The following is a 21,651-nucleotide window of genomic DNA, read 5'->3' as shown; positions in this document are numbered from 1 at the left end:
AACTTTCCTGATACTTTTCACAAAAGAGGGATCTGATCACATCTTCCAGAAGATGAATTCTGAAGCAATGTACTTCCCATTTACTTAATGGGTATTTTTTTTAGAGTTTTGGGTCAGCTATTGGAGAGAGCATTAAGGCCTGATATATTGGCTTGAGTATGTTATACTAAAAGTTAGAAAGCTTTCAGTTAGCTCGATCTTCAAGCACGTAATTGCGGTATCTGGTTCAATGGTAGTATTTCTGCATTTCCTGTAGCACCAAAATCCCTATGTATTTTCAATGAGCATTGAAATCTAAAGCAAGTCAAGGCCCCATTGTATGACTCAAACAGTGATAAAGATCCAAACTTACATCGAGGTGAAAGACCCAACAGTTCCAGTGGATTCTCCTACAGGAATGAGAGTTCAGTGGATAATCATGTGGCCTTCACTGTCCACATAGATCATTCCACAGGACTGTTGAGCTCCTGGGTTAGGTTGCTATGAATAAGGAGGAGACACAAGAGACTGCAGATGCTGGAAACTGGAACAACATATAATCTGCTGGAGGAACTCAGTGGGTCAAGCAGCATCTGTGGGTGGGGGGAAGGAACTGTCAACATTTCAGGTCGAAACCCTGAATCAGGACTGAGAGGGGGGGATGGCAAGTATAAAGAGGAGAAGGAGAGAGAGGTGAGAAAGGAGCTCGAGGTAACTGGGGAACTGAGGAGGGGTGTAAGATGACAAGTTGTGCTCGGAAGGGGAGGGGAGCAGGGATGGAGTTGGGAGACAGTGGCAGGTGAATGAGAGATGGATGGATCTGCTCTTTCTGTTTTTAGGAAGTATTTGCAGTTTTTGATATGCCAGTGGGCACTGCTTGATTTTTAAATATGCTAATGGGTAATAATTTGTCAGTGTTTTGTTTTAAAGAACTGCCACCCCGATTGTTATTCCTCTTTATGCGTTTATCCTAATGTTCCTAGGATCTTCAGACGAAGTGTCATTGGAGCAAGAATCTGAAGACGACACTCACTCCTCCCACAGCTCATTGGACAAGCAGACCCATCACCGTGCCAATACTACAGTGCACGTGTGCTGGCATCGCAACACAAGTGTCTCCATGCTGGACCACAGTGTTGCAGTGGAGGTACCCAGCAGGGCACTCTCACCACCTCCCACGCCACAAGATAACCCAGTGCAGGGCATGAATATGGGTGGCAAGTCCCCACTTCACCAGCTAAAGTTATCATGTAGACACCAATCATTTTGTGCTGCTACTAAATTGAGCATTACAAATTAAATTAACAAAACATTCAATGTTTTGTTTTGAAAATTGGAAAGGTTTTTAAAACTTCACCCTGGAATCAGTGAGTCAAAAGTACAGGATGAGATGGGTGGTGAGGTACTCCTTCATGTAGGCAATGGGGCTCCGACTCCAAGGCCCATTGGTGTGCAATCTGCTCCATAAATTCCTCATTTCCAGGGGAACAGATAATCGACTAGCCCACTATTCAGAAATCCCAATGGTTCGGCATCTGGCTGAGTGGTTGCTGATTCCCACGATTCCTTTACATGCAATGGGGGCCCCAGTGTACGAGAGAGAGTGCAGGAACGGGGTCCCGGTTCCCAGGGTCCTGTCACAGGGAGCACGTGCAAACTCCACATTGATAGCACCCAAGGTCAGGATTGAACTTGGGTCGCTGGAACTGAGGCAGGAGTTCTACCTGCTGCACCAATTTGCTGCCCCATATGATATGGATGTGGTTTCATTTCAAATTGCAACCAAAGAAAAAAGAACTTAATGCTGTATCACTAAATCAAGAGGTTTGAAGAATTGAGCATTGTGAATAGTGTAAAACCACATGATCTGGAAATTACCACTTTGAGCCGATTTATTCTGAACACAGGGAGTGATTGAGCTTGGAGAATCCCTTTGATATTTATCGACTCAGACAGCATGACAGTTGACTGTCAGCTCATTAAGTTGTGCATGTGGGGTGGAGCAAGACTTCAGTGGGCAGAAACATTCTGATTTACTCTTTAGAACTTTTTAAAAAAAAAATTCAGACCACCAAGCAGCCTGAGGAATGTAATTTTAGTTCCTAAGGTGAATCTTCCTGCTGGCTGATGTGCCGAGAAGGGAAATGCTCCTTTTTTGGGACACTTTTTAACTTTTATGTCGGGATTGAGATCTAGGCTTTAGCAACAATCTATTATGGCACATTCCCAAATTTTCTTCTGCTCCAGATCTGGTTATTAAAATTTGTATCCATTATATATGCTTAATTATATTTATAAACTGATTGCTCTCATATGATGCTTGGGTTATCTTGTGGACTGGAAGTAAACTGCATTCTCTCCATAGTTCAATTTTCATTCCTTTTCCTTTTAAACAGGCCCTTGCAACACACTGTTCTGTTGGTCTTTCAGCTAACTCATGTTCTGTGTCCTTTTGCTGATGAAAATAATCTTGTTTTCTCACACAGCGCAGTTTCTGTTTTCTCATCTGTGTGTTATGGCTGGGTTACCTCACACTTGCTTTCCTATAGCCGGTCTGTTAAGTATTTGTTGTTAAGTGATGTCACAATATCGGTCAGTTGTACACCCAGATGTTGGTCTGAGTGTCAGAGCCCCACTAACCCTGTGGTATTTCCTTCCTTATCCAATCATGGCATAATACCAATGCAAAGTCACCTGTTGATAGTGAGAAACTGTTCTATGCATCACACCTTAGATCTTCCAAAAGCTAGTAATATCTCTGGAGACAAAATACCAAATGTACTTCTAACATGAAGGTGTCAGTACCGAAAGACTCAGCCTAAACAGCAGGTTTTCTCCAGAACATTTCAGAACTCCTCACAGTGTACCTGTGCAGGATGCGTTAAGATGTTCTAAAGCTTACACCATTCTGTGAGACTGTGGGGTTTGTGGGGAGGTGATTATTTCCTTAAAATAGAACATAGAACAGTGCAGCACAGGAAAAGGCCCTTCAGCCCACAGTATTATGCTGAACTAATTAAACTAATAATTAAATGCTTAACTAAACAAATCATTTCTGCCTACACAATGTCCATATCCCTCCATTCTTTGCACATTCATGTGCCTATCTTTTAGGCTTTTAAATGCCTACATTATACTTGCCTCCACCACCACCCCGGCAGCACATTCCAGGTGTACTCCATCTCTGAGTAAAAAAAAACTTGCTGTGCACATCTCCTTTATCACCTTAGATGCATGCCTTCTAGTATTAGACATTTCGACCCTGGGGAAAAGATACAAGCTGTCTATTTCTGCCTCTCATAATCTTAGAAACTTCTATCAGGTCTCCCCTTGGCCTCCGCCACTCCAGAGAAAACAACCCAAGTTAGTCCAACCGCTCCTTATAGCACATGCCCTCTAATCCAGGCAGCATCCTAGTAAACCTCTTCTTCACCCTCTCCAAAGTCTCCACATCCTTCCTATAATGGGGTGACCAGAATTGAATGCAATATCTCAGATGCAGCCTAACCAGAGTTTTATAAAGCTGCAACGTAACTTCCCGACTCCTGAACTCAGTGCCACGACTAAGGCAAGCACGCCAAACACCTTTACTACTCTATCAACCTGTGCAACCACCTTCAGGGAGCTATGGACTTGGACCTAAGATCCCTCTGTACATCAACACTGTTAAGGGTCCTGCCATTAACTATTTACAGTCCCTTTACATTTGATCTCCCAAAGTGCAACTCCTCATACTTGGCTGGGTTAAACTCCATTTGCCATTTCGCCACCCTTATCTGCAACTGATCTATATCCCACTGTATCCTTTGACAAGCTTCTACACCAATCTTTGTATCGTCTGCAAACTTGCTACTAGCATCCAAGTCATTTATACATATCACAAACAGCAGGGGTCCTAGTACATATCCCTGCAGAACATCACTAGTCACGGACCTCCAGCTAGAATAAGTCCCATTGACCATTACTCTCTGTCTTCTATGGGCAAGCCAATTCTGAATCCAAATGGCCAAGTCACCATGGATCCCATGCATCTTAATTTTCTGGATAAGCCTACCAAAATGACAGCTGATGTAACAAATGGATCATGATTTCAAGTGATCTAGTTATTTTAGACTGTTTGCACAAAGATATAGTGAAGGAAAAATGTAAGGATGGTGAATTCACAGAATCATACAGATTTACTGCACAGGATTTTGTGCAGTAATTGTGTCCATATTGACCAAAAATGGAGCAACTTGAAGAATTCCCATTTCAGAGCTCTTGATCCATAGCCATGTACGTCATGGGTCTTTGTGCTCATCCAGGTCCCACTCCAATGTGGTTTCTGCTTTCAGGCAGTATATTCCAGAACCTAACTTTGGGTGAAGATTTTGCTCAACTCCCCTTTAATTCTTTTGCCAGTTAAATCTGTGACCTCTTTGTCATTGACCTCCCTGCTAAGGGAAGTTGTTCCTTTTTATTCAGCCTATGTAAACTTCATGATTTTACTCACCTCGGGTAAATCTCCCTTCAGATTTCTGTTCCAAAGGAAATAACCCCTTCCTCACCAATTTCTCCTCACTACCAGGGCTGGAGAATTTTTGGTTTTGTTCTCGTAACTCTGCTCCGCTATCACACCGACTGGTTGGGAAGTCGTGTTGTAGCTGTATAAAGCTTTGGTTAGGCTGCACTTGGAGTACTGTGTGCAGTTCTGGTCACCGCATTACAGGGAGGATGTGGAGGCTTTGGAGGGGGTGCAGAACAGGTTCACTAGGATGCTTCCTGGATTGGTGAGTATTAGCTATAAGGAGAGGTTGGACAAAGGTGGATTGTTTTCTCTGGAGTGTCAGAGACTAAGGGGAGACATGATAGAAGTTTATAAAATTACGATAGGTATAGTTAGTCAGAGTCTTTTTTTTCCCCGTGATGGAAATGTAAAATACCGGAGGTCGTAGCTTTAGGGTGAGAGGGGGGAAGTTTAAAGGAGATGTATAGGCAAATTTTTCTACATAGTGAGTGGCAGGTGCCCGGATCACATTGCCAGGGAAGGTGATAGAAGCAGAAATGATAGCAGCGTTTAGGAGGCATTGAGACAGACACATGAACGTGTAGGAATGAAGGGATTATAAGGATACAGACCATATGCAGGCAAATGAAATTAGCTAGGATTGGCATTGTGGATGGCACAGACATTATGGGTTTGAAGGGCCTGTTTCTGTATCTATGTATCTGCAGTGCGTTGACCAGCAGAGTGAGTGGTACTCCAGCTTATGCCCTGTTTAGTATTTTACAGACTTTTAGTATGATCACCCTATTCTTTGCCTTGGCCAATAAAGACAGGTATCCTACCTGAAGTCTTAAATACCTGATCTCCTTGTCCAACTGCTTTCCTTTCTCAAGATATTTGGTAGGTTTATTTTCAAATAAAATTCAAATTGTGGTATGTCATAGAGTCGCACAGCATGGAAACAGGCCCTTCGGCCCAAGTGGTCCATGCTGAACAAGATGCCCCATCCAAGCTAGGCCCATTTGCCAGCATTTGGCCCATAACCTTCTAAACCTTTCTAATCCATGTACCTGTCCAACTGTAATTTAAAAGTTGTTATTGGACCTGCCTCAACCACTTCTGGCAGCTCATTCCACATGGATACCATCCTTTGTGCAAAAAAGTTGCCCCTCATGTTCCTCTTAAATCTTTCCCCTCTCACCTTAAACCTATACCCTCTAGTTCTTGATACCTCAACTCTGGGGGAAAAAGACAGTGCATTCACCCTATCTATGCCCATCATTATTTTATGCACCTCTATAAGATCACCTGTCAGTCTCCTACGCTCCAAGGAATAAAGTCCTAGCCTGTCCAACCTCTCCCTATAACTCAGTCCCTCAAGTCCTCGCAACATCCTTGTAAATCTTTTCTGCACTCTCTCCAGTTTAATAACATCTTCCCTATAGCAGGGTGACCAAAACTGAACCCATTACTCTCCAAGTGCGGCCTCACCGGTGTCCTTTACAACCACACCATGACCTTCCAACTTTTATAGTCTGTGCCCTTACTGATGAAGGCCAGCGTGCCAAAAGCCTTCTTCACCACCCTGTCTACCTGTGACTCTGCTTTCAGGGAACCATGTACTTGTACATTAAGATCTCTCTGTTTTACAACGCTCCCCAGGACCTTGCTGTTCACTGTGAAAGTCCTACCTGGATTTGACTTTCTAAAATGCAACATCTCGCACTTATCCTAATTAAACTCCATTTGTCATTCCTCGACTCACTTACCCAGCTGATTAAGATCCCCTGTACCCTTCTTCATTGTCTACTATACCACCCATTTTAGTGTCATCAGCAAAATTACTAACCATGCCCTTTACATTCTGATTCAAATCCTTGATATAGGTGACAAACAACAATGGGCCCAGCACCGACCTGAGGCACACCACTAGTCACAGGGCTCCAGTCAAAGAAACAACCTTCAACCGTCACCCTCTGCTTCCTACCATCAAATTAATTGTGTATCCAATTACCCAGCTGTCCCTGGATTCCATGTGATCTAACCTTCCAGGGAGCCTACCATGTGGAACCTTATCAAAGGCCTTACTGAAGTTCATATAAACCACATTCTACCGCCTGCCCTCATCAACTTTCTTGATCACCTCATCAAAAAAACCCAATCAATTTCGTAAGTAGTCATTGTAAATTGCCCCCAGAGTAGGTGACTGGTGGGAGAATCAGTGAGATGTTAATGGGCATGAGAGAGAGAATTGGTCACAGGGAAACAAGTTGGGAAATGGGATTAATGATTGCTCTGAATGGCCTCCTGTGTTGTAAGGAAATATACAAATATCTCCACTACTTCGCCAATTTTGGTATTACCGGCCAACTTTTAAATCATCCAAGTCCATTGTATATTACATAAAGTAAAGATTTGGTATTGAGCTCCACAGACTCCACTGCACACAGCAGCCCAGTTATTAAAACTCCCACTGAGCCAGGTTCCCACCAATTTCATGAGCTCTGACTTTGGTGATCAGTCAATCATCAGGGACTTCATCAAGTACCTTACGAAAAGCCATGTAGGTTACATTGAATTCGCTGCCTCACTGACCCTCCTCATTACCCTCTCAAAAACTTCAATCCAGTTAGATGCAATCTTCCCTTAAATTCCTGCCTGGTTCCTTTCTGAATGCTATCTCGTGCTGTCCCTCAGATAATTGGGGAAAAGTTAATTAAAAAGTCAGTTGAGTGTTTTTGGATTTGAGTGTCTTTTATGTCTGCTTCATTGCATAACCTGGTCTAGCAAGTTATAATTAATGTGGCAGGGAGATAATTACATAGCCTGTGTATTGATAATTGGCAGTTTCATTGTGTGCAGTTTTTCTCAAACTCTTGCTCTATTTTTGACATGGCAACAATAACAAGATGATTAATGGAACTGCACTCGACTTGATAAACACCCATCAGAATCTCACCTGTTGGCATGGTTGGTATATTTATTGCTTAACCCTTGGGAACAGCAAGACTCCAGGTTCTGTTCAACATTTTACTGCAGGAACTAATCTCATGCTAACTGGTGCAATTGTAAAGGAGGTCTAAGGAGAAGTGGTTACTGCAGGAAAGTGACACTGAGGTAAAAGAATGGCCTACTCCATTCCAATTGTGAAAAAAGACTTTAAAGGTGGCAGAAAATTTTAACACATTTATCAAAACATTGAGTATAAAAGAGTCATTATAAATGTGTACAAAATACAAAATGTTCAGGCATAGTTGGGAGTATTGTGCTTGTTTCTGGGCACCACACCTTGGGAAAGACATGAAGGCTTTAGAGAGATACCAGGATGGTTCCAAGGATAAGGGTTAGATTTATTGGTATAGGCCAGAGAAGCTGGGCAATTCTCCCTCGAGTAGAAGTAATGACCAAATTTAAATCTATGAAGGATTTAGATGGAGCCATTGGCTGAAGGTTCAATATTCAAAGGATTGAAAGTGATTGATTAGCAAAAAAAGTAGAGAAGAAATAGAATATCGAATGTGTACAAATGAGGAAGCACTTCTATTTTATGTAACAAGTAATTAGATTTGTGGTGATGGATACAGATTCAGCAGTAGCTTTCAAAAGGGAATCAGATAAGTGCTTGAAGGATAAAATGTTGCAGGGCTATAGGAAAAGAGTGTGGATGTGAGCCTATCTGAGTGGCTGTTTGGAAAGAATGGATTCAATGGGTCGAGTCCTATACCCCTTGCCATACTATTATAGAGTCATAGAGCTATACAACATGGAAAACAAGCCCTTTGGCCCAACTTGTCCATGCCGACCAAGTTGCCTGAGCTAGTCCCATTTACCTGCTATTCCATGATTCCACATTGGGTAATACCAACATTGTCCTTAATGGTCCTGAGTGAGGGAGAGGAAAAGCAATCTGGGTCCTTCCTTGTGGCTGTATAATGAGCAGATGCCTCACAATGATCCAATGGTGAGAGCCATTCATGTAGTGTGGTCTATACAACTGACCATTTTGTGACATCCTAGTTGCAACTAAAAATCTATAACATGCAAGCCGTGCTCTCTAACTGATGTTTCATTCACTGTTGTCCTGTTTTTGTCTGTCCTCCCTTTTGTGGTGTCTACTAACTCATGGATCGACTTAGTTCTCTGTTCCTCTACTACCACACCAGAGCTTCCTCTACACTGTCATCTGGTCCAGGGCCAGCGGCCTAACACCATCACCCATGTGTGCTGGTACCGGAACCAGAGCCTCTCACTGGCTGACTATCTTCGCATGTTTGAGGTAAACAATTGCCCTGTTAAACAAATCTGTGCTTGTAAGTGAACGGAGGAGAGTTTGCAACTCTGCAGTCAGTGTGGGACTAGGTCTGCTTGTTATTATTCACGTGGTAATTGGTAATGTGGTAATTGGTTTATTTTTGTCACATATACCGAGATACAGTGAAAAGCTTTTGTTTGCTTGCCATCCAGACTGATCATTCCATACGGTAAGTACTTTGAGGTTGTTAAAAAGGAAAAAAAAAGAATTCTGAATATTAAAGTTAAAGTGTTAAAGTTACAGAGAAAGTGCAGTGCAGGTAGACAAATAAAGTGCAAGGATCATGATGAGGTAGATTGAGAGATCAAGAGTTCATCTTTAGCGTATAAGCGGTCCATTCAGAAGTCTTATAACAAGAGATAGAAGCTGTCCTTCAGCCTGGTGGTACATGTAATGGGGTCCAGTTCAGGTTGAGATACTGACTTGAGCTGTTGCCATTTACTGTTTCGTAGTTTGAAGGGAGACAGAGCAAACATCAGCTTGGTATCTTCCCTGTTGAGCCTGGTAAGAGTTTTGTATGTTTCAATCACCTCTCATTCTTCAGTTGTGGCTATTAGGATCAAAGCAGTTTTGTTGCATTGACAAAATCTTGCATTTATATGGAACTTTTAATATTGATAAATATCCTAGAGGAGGACAAGCCAAATATTGGGATGGGAATGTAGTTGAAAGTCAAGTTGAGTTTAGTGTCATATGTAAGTACGTGTATGCACAGGTGCAATGAAAAACTTACTTGCAACAACATCACAGGCACATAGCATTAGAGGCACAACATTCAGAAGAGAAAACATTAAACATAAATTATATATAAATTATACAACAATTGTACAAGAAAGAACACAATTAGAACCAAAAAAATAAACAAAGCAGAATTGATCGAAGTTGGATAGTTGGATTTCTTTAGTGGTGATGATACAGGGCTGAATAGAAAGTGAACAGTTGAATACAGGATCTGATGGAAAAGCTGTGTGAAAACCTATAGCTTGAGGCTGGATAATGCACTGGGTCCATCACAGAAAATGTTAGCTGACTCTGGTTAGAGCTGCTTCATTGCTATGGCAGGAGAGCAGTCTAACTGGTAAGATTCATCTAGTGAATTGTTTGAGAGATAATTGAAAATTTGAAGGGGCGTCTTTGTAGAATAAAGGGCAATAATTTGAATGGACAGACGTCTTTTAATGAGTTGGGTAATGAAGATGGTTTTGAAATGGAAGTAATCAGTCTCAGGACTGGGAATCAGTTACATTGGCGGCCAGATTGGCTCAGGATGTTGAGTGCTCAGATTTAGTGGGTGAATGAGACTGAGCAAGTAGGCATTAGTCCATGGTTAGAATGAGTGATAATGGGAGGGGGTAGAGTGAGATGTTGGTGGGGGATGAGTATTTTTGTCTTACGGAGGAGAGGAAGGGGCCACAGCAGAGGCAGCTGAAGTGGTGGTTTGGTTTCTTGGCACTAAAGACCTCCAGGAATTCCACATACTCCTTGATGGAGCTGAGAGTGGGAAGGGTAGGGAAGAACTTTTAAAGGATAAAGTATTGGTATTGGTTTATTATTGTCACTTGTACCGAGGTACAGTGGAAAACTTGTCTTGCATACCGATTGTACAGGTCAATTCATTACACACTGCAGTTACATTGAGTTAGTACAGTGTGCATTGATGTAGTACAAGTAAAAACAGTAACAGTATGGAGTAAAGTGTCACAGCTACAGAGAAAGTGCAGTGCAATAAGGTGCAAGGTCACAACAAGGTAGATCATGAGGTCAGGGTCCATCTTATCCTATAAGGGAACCGTTCAATAGTCTTATCACAGTGGCGTAGAAGCTGTCCTTAAGTCTGGTGGTACGTGCCCTCAGGCTCCTGTATCTTCTACCCAATGGGAGAGGAGAGAAGAGAGAATGACCTGGGTGGGTGGGGTTTTTGATTACGCTGGCTGCTTCACCAAGACAGTGAGAGGTAAAGACAGAGTCCATGGAGGGGAGGCTGGTGTCCGTGATGCGCTGGGCTGTGTCCACAACTCTCTGAAGTTTCTTGCAGTCCTGGGCAGAGCAGTTACCGTACCAAGCCGTGATACATCCAGATAGGATGCTTTCTATCGTGCATCGATAGAAGTTGGTGAGAGTCAAAGGGGACAAATTGAATTTCTTTAGCCTCCTGAGGAAGTAGAGGCGCTGGTGAGCTTTCTTGGCCATGGCTTCTACGTGATTTAACCAGGACAGGCTGTTGGTGATGTTCACTCCAAGGAACTTGAAGCTCTCGACCTCAGCACCGTTGATGTAGACAGGTGCATGTCCACTGCCCCCTTTCCTGTAGTCACTGACCAGCTCTTTTGTTTTGTTGACATTGAGGGGAAAGGTTGTTGTCATGATGCCATTCCACTAAGCTCTCTATCTCCTTCCTGTACTCCGACTTATCGCTGTTTGAGATACGGCCTACGAAGGTGGTATCATCTGCAAACTTGTAGATGGAGTTAGAGCAGAATCTGGCCACACAGTCATGAGTGTATAGGGAATAGAGTAGAGGGCTGAGGATGCAGCCTTGTGGGGCACTAGTGTTGAGAATAATCATGCCGGAGGTATCGTTGCCTATCCTCACTGATTGCGGTCTGTTTGTTAGAAAGTCAAGGGTCCAGTTACAGAGGGAGGTGTTGAGTCCTAGGTCTCGGAGTTTGGTGACAAGTTTGCTTGGGATTATAGTATTGAAGGCAGAGCTGTAGTCAATAAACAATAGTCTAACGTAGGTATCTTTACTGTCCAGATGCTCCAGAGCTGAGTGTAGGGCCAGGGAGATGGCATCCGCTGTGGACCTCTGTTTCGGCGATAGGCGAATTGCAGTGGGTCAAGGTTGTCTGGGAGGCTGGAGTTGATGCGTGCCGTGCCATGACCAACCTCTCAAAGCACTTCATGATGGTGGATGCCTGAGCCACTGGTCGGTAGTCATTGAGGCATGTTACCTTGCTTTTCTGCGGTACCGGGATGATAGTGGTCTTCTTAAAACAGGAGGGAACCTGAGATTGAAGCAGGGAGAGGTTAAGTATGTCCGCAAATACTTCTGCCAGCTGATCAGCACAAGATCTGAACATGCGGCCAGGGACACCATCGTGGGCCATGTGCTTTCCTTGTGTTCACTCTCCGGAAGACTGATCTTACGTCCTCAACAGTGATCACAGGTTCAGTTGCATTGGAGGCTGTCAGGGTGGGTGGTGACAATCCACTCCCCTTCTGTTCAAAACGCGCATAGAATGCATTAAATTCATCAGGAAGGGATGCGCTGTTGTTAACTATGCAGCCCGTCTTCATCTTGTAGCCTGTTATGGCATGTAAGCCCTGCCATTGCTGACGGCTGGTCTAGGACTCTATTTTGAGTCGGTATTGCCTTTTGGCATCCCTGATAGCTTTCCGAAAATTGTATCTGGATTTCTTGTACTGATCAGGATCACCAGATTTGTGTGTGGCAGTCCTCGACTTCAGTAGGGAGTGGATCTCCTGGTTCATCCATGGTTTCCTGTTTGGGAACACCTGTATTGTTCTCTTTGGTACACAGTCCTCCACACACTTGCTGATAAAGTCTGTGATGGTGGTGGCATACTCATCAAGGCTGGCAGCTGAGTCTTTGAACATGGACCAGTCCGCTGACTCAAAGCAATCACGCAGGAGCTCATCTGCTTCCTCAGACCAGCACTGCACGACTCTCTGTACCGGATCCTCCTGTTTCAGTTTCTGTTTGTATGCAGGGAGAAGGAGCACAGCCTGGTGGTCTGATTTCCCAAAGAGAGGACGAGGGGTGGCTCGGAAGGCATCTTTGATGGTTGTATAGCAGTGGTCAAGGGTGTTGGTGCCCCTGGTGTAGGAGGAGATGTGCTGGTAGTATTTTGGTAACACACTCTTGAGGTTGGCCTGATTGAAGTCACCTGCGATGATGAAGAGGCCCTCAGGGTATCCTCTCTCAAGGTTGTTGACCATGGAGTATAGCTCATTGAGTGTAGGCTTCATGTCCGTCTGTGGTGGGATGTAGACTGCCATCAGGATAGCTGAAGCGAACTCCCTTGTCAGATAGAATAGTCAACATTTCACCGTTAGATATTCCGGGCTGGGTGAGCAGGAGCTTGCCAGGACCGTCATGTCCAAGCACCACAAGTTATTGATTAAGGAGCAGACCCCTCCGCCTTTAACTTTGCCTGAGGACCTGTATGGTCTATTCAATGAATTGAGAAGCCCTCAGGTTGAATTAGTTTTAATAATAGAAGATGTGATATACTTTTGCTCTCCAATGTTAAGCTATAACTGCTGGGTTAGCCTATTAGAACATGCTTCAATGAGATCTGGTGGTAGTTACCATTCCATTTATGGTACCTTCCTTTTATTTTCTTAGGACATAAGGAAGCCATTTGGCCCATTGAGTTTACACTGGCTCTTTGAGCAACCCCAGTCCTTTGCCTATATCCCTACAACCGATTCTCTCTCCTACCACCCTGAATCTCCAACCACCCATCTACATTAGGGACAAGTTACAGTGGCCAATTAACCTACCAACTTGCACAACTTTGGTACATGGAGGAAACTGGAGCACCCAGAGGAAGCCAGTATTGTCGCAGGGAGAATATGCAAGAACCACACAGGCAGCACCCAAACTCAGGACTGAGTGTGAGTTGTTGGAGCTGTGAGGCAACAGCACTACCTGCTGCATTACCAGGCCATCCAGTTGAAATCTACAATCTTTTTACTCGAGTGTGTGAAGATACGAGCCAAACTGGCCATGCCCTTTCCCCCTCAACCTCCTTTCCCCACCAATCATTAAGCCAATTGGGAATGATTGTGATAGAAGATAGTAAAGGGACAAGAGATTGAAAGGTGGATCATAGGAAATGGATCAGCAGATTGATGGTTGTTGAAGAATTGTATGGAAGAGAGGGCCACATTAAAGCATTTGGGAGCTTCAATTTATTTTTTATTTAACAGTAGCAAAGAAAGGACGGATTGGAAGTGGTTAGTATTTGTGGGTGAAAAGGGATGTAGGAAATTAGTTGCTGATGGCCCAGTCAGTGGTTGAAATGACAGGAGGAGAGATGCTTATTTTTAAAATATAGAAACCGAGAATAAGAAATTTAAGCTCTGAACTCCACTTCAACTCTATGCCAGCTAAATTGACATAAATTGGCAAGATTTCCATTGCAAAAGCATGATGTTCATGAGCCTGGAAGTGCAAAAGAAATGGGATATAGCACCATTCCATTTCTTTTAGATGGATAAATGGAATGTAAGCACCAAGGCAAATGAAAGAATTGCTGTCTGCAGCCGAACTGTTGTGCTGGTGTCCTTTCGAGAATGTGATTCTCAGAGGAGTTCAGAATCCTTCACCTGGCTAGTTCCAAACCTGTAAAAAGTATTTCATAGTCAATCTCATACCACTCCACCTTAACAGTTTTCTGCGTCTGCCTTGAATTTGTTGAAACTATCTTCTTCTTTTCCCATTCTACGCAATGGATTCTGTTTGTTGATTACTTTCAAGTGCATGAACTGATTTCTCTTTACTGGAGTTTGAGATAATTGCAACCATAGAGAACTGAGAGGAGAGAGGGAGGATCCTGGGGAGGAAAACCATTGATTTTACTAACACAACCATTTACATTCATGCACAAAATCTGACCCTATTGTTCTTTGTTGTAGAACCAGCTATCTGGCTACCTGCTGCGGAAGTTCAAAAACAGCAATGGGTGGCAAAAACTTTGGGTTGTCTTCACCAATTTCTGCCTGTTCTTCTACAAAACCCACCAGGTATGGTCCCTTGACTGATTACAATTGAACGTAGACTACAGCTGAAGATAGGATATGTGCATTTGGGTGCTGCTTTGATGAAAGGGTGGTTAATCCTGGAAAATGTTGAAGCTTTATGTTCATTTCTCTAATCAGGATAATTCAGGATAATTATTTGTCTGGAATTCTTACACAGCATGACAATACTGCAGCAGAGTAAACAGAGTGCACTTTGAGAGGAATAGGATTTTTCTGTGAATGAATTAACGTCCATATACATGGATTGATGACCATTAGTAAGATGTTCCAAATAGAAGTGCAGGAAGGCAAAGGGAGAAAATGGGATAGAGAATGAAAAGTGAAAGAAAGAGAAAAGACTGCAACTGCTTTCTTGATAGAGGCAGAATGAGATATTGTAGAGTCACAGAGAGGTATAAAACAGAAACAGGTCCTTAGACCCACTGAGTCTGCACTGACCATCAACTGTTTACACTAATCCTATGTTAATCCCATGTTTTCATCAACTTCTCCCAGATTCTACCACTCACCTACGTACTAGGGGCAATTTACAGTGGCCAGTTAACCTGCCAAGCCGCACTTTTTTGGGTGTGAGAGGGAACCAGAGCACCTGAGGGAAACCCACAGGGAAAATGTGCAAACTCCACACAGACAGTACTGGAGGCCTTCAAGAGGGTGGGGGTGAGCAACCTTCTTGAACTGCTGCCGTCCTTCTGGCGAAGGTGCTGTTGGTGAGAACGTTCCAGGTGGATCCAGGGTGATGTATCTCTGATTTTGGTGGACTGAATTGGAAGGGCACGTGGTGGTGCTCTCATCCACCCACTGCCCTTGTCCTTGGTGGAAGGGTGGCGGGTTTGGGAGGTGCTGTCGGAGCAGCCTGGGTGAGTAACCATAGTGCGTTTTGTAGATGTTGCGCACTGCAGCCACTGTGTGCTGGAGGTGGAGAGAATGATGCATAAGAAACAAGAATGGAGTAAGTAACAATCTGCCGGAGTAACTCACCAGGTCAAGCAGCATCTGTGGGAGGAAAGGAATTGTTGACGTTTCAGGTCGAAACCCTGCATTAGGGCTGAATAAACCATTCAGTCCCTCAAGCCTGCTTCTCCATTCAGTAATGGCTGATCCAATCTCGGCCTCAGTGCCACTGCTCTCTCTCTCCTTATGTCCCTCGACTCCCCTGCTAACTCTCCACATGTCCCTTGACTCCCCTGCAGTTGAGCAAAAAAAAACTGCTGGAGTAACTCAGCAGGTCAAGCAGCATTTGTAGAGGCAAATGGAAAGTTGATGTTTTGGGTTGGGACCCTTGATATGGACTGAAAGATAGAGAGGAGATGGCCAGTATATATGTATATTTAAAAAAAAAAGGTGAGGGGAAAGGTGGAGCAAGCAGGCATACGATAGGTGAGGAGGGGTGATAGGCAGATGGAGGAGGGAAGAGTGGAAATAGTGACTTAGATGCTTTCTGACCTGCTGAGTTCCTCCAGCCGTTTGCAGTTGAAGTGTCTGTCAATCTACTCCTTGAACGCCTGTAATGTCTCTGTCTCCATGGTTCTCTGGGGTGGAGAATTCCAAACTATCTCAGCTGTCTCAGAGAAGGAGTTCATCCTCATCTCTGCCTTAAATGGGTGACCTGTTATTCTAAAAAAAAAATGCCCTCAAGTTCTAGATTCCTCCCCCCCCCCCGCCTCCCCATGGAGGGGAACATCCTCTCTGCATCCATCTTGTCATTCCTCCTCAGAATCTTACATTCCAATAAGATCACCTCTTTCTTTTAAATTCCAGCTCTTTTAAGTGCTTGATTTCTCTTCAGACATCAACCCCTTCATTTCAGAAATTTACCTACTGAACCTTCTCTGCATAGTCTTCAATGCAAGTATACCACTCCTTAAATACAGAGACAAAAATCATACATAGTACTCCAGGTGTGATTTCACCAGCGCCCTGTAAAGTTGCATTTGTTTTTTAAAAAAAAAATGAGGGTTGCCCATTTAAGACAGAGACAAGGCAAAAGAAAGTTTTCTCTCAGGATAGTGAGTTTTCAGCACTCTCTTCAACAAAGGAAAATGGGCTGAGAAATGGCTGATGGAATTTAATGCAGACGAGTGTGAGGTGCTGCACTTTGGGAGGACAAACCAGGGTAGGACTTGCACAGTGAATGATAGGGCACTGAGGTGTACGGTAGAACGTAGGGACCTGGGAATACAGATCCATAGTTCCTTGAAAGTAGCGTCACTGGTAGATAGGGTCGTAAAGAGAGCTGCTGGCACATTGGCCTTTATACATCGGGGCATTGTGTACAGGAGTTGGGATGTTATGTTGAAATTGTACAAGATGTTGGTGAGGTTGAATTTACATTATTGTGTGCAATTCTGGTCACCTACCTACAGGAAAGATATCAATAAGCTTGAAAGAGGGGTATAGATAGGATGAATGCATGCAGGCCTTTTCCCCTAAGTTTGGGTGAGACTAGAACTAGAGGACATAGGTTTAGGGTGAAAGGTGAAATATAAAAGGGGAATCTGAGGGGAAACTTCTCCAGTCAGAGGGTGGTGTGAGTGTGGAATGAGCTGCCAGTGGAAATGGTAGGTGCAGGTTCAATGCTAACATTTAAGAGAGGTTTGGATAGGTACATGGATAGGAGGAGTTTTGAGGGATATAGTCTGGGTGCAGGTAGATGGGAGAAGGCAGGAGATCAGGTCGGCATGGACTAGATGGGCCAAAGGGCCTGTTTCTGTGCTGTAGGACTCTATGGCTCTACCCAACCTCTCCCTATGACTCAGACTGTTGAGTCCTGGCAACATTCTCATAAATTTCCTTTGCACTCTTTCTGGATGACTGAACAGTTGAAATGAATTTCTGGTTTGAGTATGTGCTGAAAAATTCACCTGACACTTGTAGTGGTAATGAAGACACTTTTTTTCTGGTTGGCAAGGTGTAATGTGTCATGTGCCACAGGGAATGGTTTTGGGCTGCAACGTTTTACATTTCATATTAATGACTTAGATGAAAGCACTGATGGTATGCTTGCTAAATTTGCCGATGACACAAAGATAGGTAGGAAAGTAACTTCAAGAGGACTCAGCTTCAGAGAAGTCAGCAGGCAAAGAACTGACAAATGGAACAGAAAATGGGAAGAGGTGAAAGTGTCTATTTTGATAAGAAAAATTGAAAAAGACATATTAACTAGATGGTGAGAAATTATAACAGAGAAGCTGGCAGTCTTAAGAAATATTAAATTGGATAAATCTCCGGGGCCTAATTAAATGTCTCCTAGGACATTGTAGGAAGCTATGGAAGAAATTGCAGAGGCCCTGGCAGAGATACTTGCATCATCTTTAGTCATGGGTAAGGTAGCAGAAGACTGGAGGGTGGCTAATGTTGTGCCTTTTAGAAGCAGAAGGACAAGCTAGGGAACTACAGGCTGGTGAGCCTGATATCAGTGATGGGAAAGTTACCGGAGGGGATTCTGAGGGACATGACTTCCCTGCATTTGGAAAGGCAGGGACTGATGGGGGTTTTGTGTGGGAAATCATGCCTCACAAATTTGATTGAGTTCTTTTGGAGGTAACAAAGAAGATTGATGAAGGCAAGATGGTAGATGTTATCTACATGGACGTTAGCAAGGCCATGTAGATAACATGGTAGACTATTCTGGAGGGTTAGATCACATGTGATCCAGGGTGAGCCAACAAAACGGACATATGGTTGAAGGAGTCGGTGGGTAGTAATAGAGGGTTGTTATTCATATTGGAGGCCCGTGACCAGCGATGTGTCACTGATTTTAGTGCTGGGTCCACTATTGTTTGTCATCTTTGTAGTTAATGTGGTTAGTAAGTTTGTGAGTGACACCAAAATTGGTGATGTAGTAGACGATGAAAAACGTTACCTAAGATTACGACAGGATATAAATAAATTGGGGAAGTGGGCCAAGGAATGGCAGATGGAATTTAACTTGGACAAGTGTGAGGTGTTGCAATTTGGTCAGTTAAACTAGGGCAGGACATACATAGTAAATGGTAGGGACCCGGAGAGTGTTGTAGAACACAGAAACCTCGGGGTACAGGTACACAGTTCCCCGAAAGTGGCAGCACAGTTAGTTAGGCTCGTAAAGAAAGGCATTGATCAGTCAGGGCACTAAGTATAGGAGTTGGAATGTTGCATTACAGCTGTAGAAGACATTGGTGAGGTTGTACTTGGAGTATTGTCTGCAGTTTTGGTTGGCCAGCTATAGGAAGGATGTCATTAAGTTGGAAAGGGCACAGAAAAGATTCATGAGGATGTTACCAGGACTTGGAGGGCTTGAGTTATAAGGAGAGGCTGAATAGGCCGGGACTTTTTTTTCCCTGGACCATAGGAGGCTGAGGGGTGGCCTTTTAGAGGTATATAAAAGGGGCAGAGATAAGTTGGATGGTCACAGTCTTTTTCTTAGGGTAGGGGAGTCTAAAACTAGAAGACATAGTTTTAAGGTGAGAGGGGGAAGGTGTAAAAGGGACCTGAGGGGTCACTCCTTCACATAGTCTATAGAACAAGCTGCCAAAGGAAGTGGTAGAGGCGAGTACAATTACAATTTTCAAAAGCCATTTAGACAGGTACATAGATAAGTGAGGTCTCGACGGGTATGGGTACAACGCAAGCAAATGGGACTAGCTCTGATAGCTATCTTGGTCAGCATGGATGAATCGGGCCGAATGGCCTGTTTCCATGCTGTATGACTCCATTATATATAAACAAAAATTGCAAAACTCTGAGATGCAAAGAGAGATCTGAGTGCCCTGGAACATGATTTTCAGAAGGCTAATGTGTGTGTACAACAAGTAATTGGGAAACATGATCTTTATTGCTGGGGGCATTGAATACAAAGGGAGGGAGGTTATATTTCAGTTATGTAGGGCATTGGTGAGACCACATCTGGAGTGCAGCATTGGTCATCTTATTTGTGGAAGGATGCAACTGCATTGGAAGCACTTCAGAGAACATTTACAGCCATTGAGCTACACATCAGAGAAGCAGGTCCTTTGGCCCACCATGACCTTGCTGACCCTTTTTGCCCATCTGTACTAATCCCATTTGCTTGCAATAGGACCATATCCTTCCATGCCCTGCTTATTTAAGTGTCTATCAAAATTTTAAATGACCAGCCCCTTATTTTGTAACTACGTCCCCTTGTTCGAGACTCTCCCACTAGGGAAAACATCCCAACATCTACCCTGTCAAGCCCCTTAGGATCTTATATGTTTGAATAATGTTACTCCTCATCCTTCTAAACTCCAGGGAATACAGGCCAAAACTATTTACTCTCTCCTGGTAGGACAAGCGCCTCATCCCAGGAATTAACCTGGTGACTCTTCTTTGTACTGCCTCCAATGTTACTATATCTGTTTTCTGGGTAAGGGGACCAAAACTGTACACAGTACTCTAGATGAGGCCTCAACAACACCCTGTACAATTGCAACAGAGCCTCCCTATTCTGAAACTCCAACCCCTTTGCAAGACAATATGATGTTTACCTTGTTAACTACCTGTTGGATCTGCCTGCTAGCTTTTAATGATTCATGCACTAGAACACCGAGATCCCTCTGAACTTCTCTCATTTTCGGTCTCTCTCCATTTATATAAGTGTTACTCTTACTGAAGTGCATGTCCTGACACTTCCCCACATTAAACTCCATTTGCCAGTATTTGCCCACTCACTCAATCTATCTACATCCTGTTGCAGAATCACAATGTCATCACATCATGCCCTTCCATCTATTTTCATATCGTCAGCAGGTTTGGAAACCTTACAAATTGTTTCTTTCTCCAGGTCATTAATGTAAATAGTGAACAATTGCAGGCAAAGAACTGATCCCTGTGGTACACCACCTTCCAGCCTGAAAAGGATCCATTTATTCTAACTCTGTTTTCTATGAGACATCCAGATTTCATTCCCATTAACACACTTCCTCTTCCATGGGCTTTTAATTTATGCACCAACTTCCTATGTGGCACCTTGTCAAATGCCTTTTGGAAATCTAAATACACTACATCTACAGGTTCCCCTCTATCAAACTTCCCTGTCACATCCTCAAAGAATTCATGCAAATTTGGCATCCATGATCTACCTTTCATAAAAGCATGTTGACCATGTTTAATTATATTGTTTCCTAAATGATTAGTTGATTATTGACTCCAGCAGCTTACCAATAATAGATGTTAAACCAACTGGTGTACTACCCTGTCTTCTGCCTTTCTACTTGTTTGAACAAAGGAGTCACATTGGCTGTTTTCCAATTTTCAAGAGAGAACAGAGAATCATGAGGGCTAAAAGGGGTTACGGAATGTCCTTGGCAAGTAGGAATGAGGAGAATCCCAAGGTATTTTGTAAATATATTAAAGACAAGAAGGTAGCTAGGGACAGGATAGGATCACTCAAGGACAAAGGAACGAGTTTATGTCTGGAGCAAGAGGAAGTGGTGGGATACTAAATGAGTACTTCAGATTGTTATTTGTCAAGGAGAATGATATGGCGGATAGCGAGATCAGGGAGGGGTATGCTGATATTCCAGGGTGCATTAATTTCAGAAAGAAGGTGGTGTTGGGTTTTTTTGAAGAACGTTATGGTAGATAATACCCCAGAGGCTGGTGGGATTTATTCCAGGATACTGAGGGAGGCAAGGGAGGAGATTGCTGGGGCCTTGGCAGGGATCTTTGTATCCTCTTTAGCTACAGGCAAGTACAATAACAACATATAAGAGACATTCAGAAAGGCACATGAACAGGCAGGGGATGGAGGGATATGGACCACGTTCAGGTGAGGAAGTAAAGAGTTAAGAAATTGTGACTGTACGTATAACTAATGTAAAAAAAAACCACGCAGGCCCCTGACTCAAGACCAGGTGGTAATTACTGTGTCCCAAACTTGATTGTAAACCAATTATACTAAACAATGAGTGCGACGTTTGTCTTTGTATCTTAGGCGCCTGATCGAAACTTGTGTAGCCGCATTGATTAAGTGTGCGTGACAAGGACTGTACAAATTAATGTCTGCTCCTTTGTATTGTTGAGACCTCCGATAATGACTCTGAATGAATGTTAAGGAGAGTTCTCCCTGGTAGTATACTGCTAA

At 43.4% G+C, this 21,651-nt stretch overlaps 1 protein-coding gene across 4 annotated transcripts in view; it reads left to right on the top strand.

Annotated features, from left to right (window-relative positions):
- The window catches only part of farp2 (FERM, RhoGEF and pleckstrin domain protein 2), a 167,207-nt gene that overhangs the window by 132,799 nt on the left and 12,757 nt on the right, over positions 1 to 21,651 (top strand). For 3 of the 4 annotated variants that reach the window (XM_052017603.1, XM_052017602.1, XM_052017601.1), the window contains 2 exons: positions 963 to 1,126; positions 14,442 to 14,549. In XM_052017603.1, the coding sequence (XP_051873563.1) occupies positions 963 to 1,126; positions 14,442 to 14,549 (272 nt within the window). Of the gene's footprint in view, positions 1 to 962; positions 1,127 to 8,601; positions 8,742 to 14,441; positions 14,550 to 21,651 lie in introns of all 4 variants that reach the window. The other variant, XR_007956466.1, reaches the window with a different exon arrangement.

The sequence above is a fragment of the Pristis pectinata genome, chromosome 6, assembly GCF_009764475.1.
Source record: "Pristis pectinata isolate sPriPec2 chromosome 6, sPriPec2.1.pri, whole genome shotgun sequence".
In the NCBI taxonomy this organism is placed as follows: Eukaryota; Metazoa; Chordata; class Chondrichthyes; order Rhinopristiformes; family Pristidae; genus Pristis; species Pristis pectinata.
This window is presented reverse-complemented; position numbering and strand designations above follow the sequence as displayed.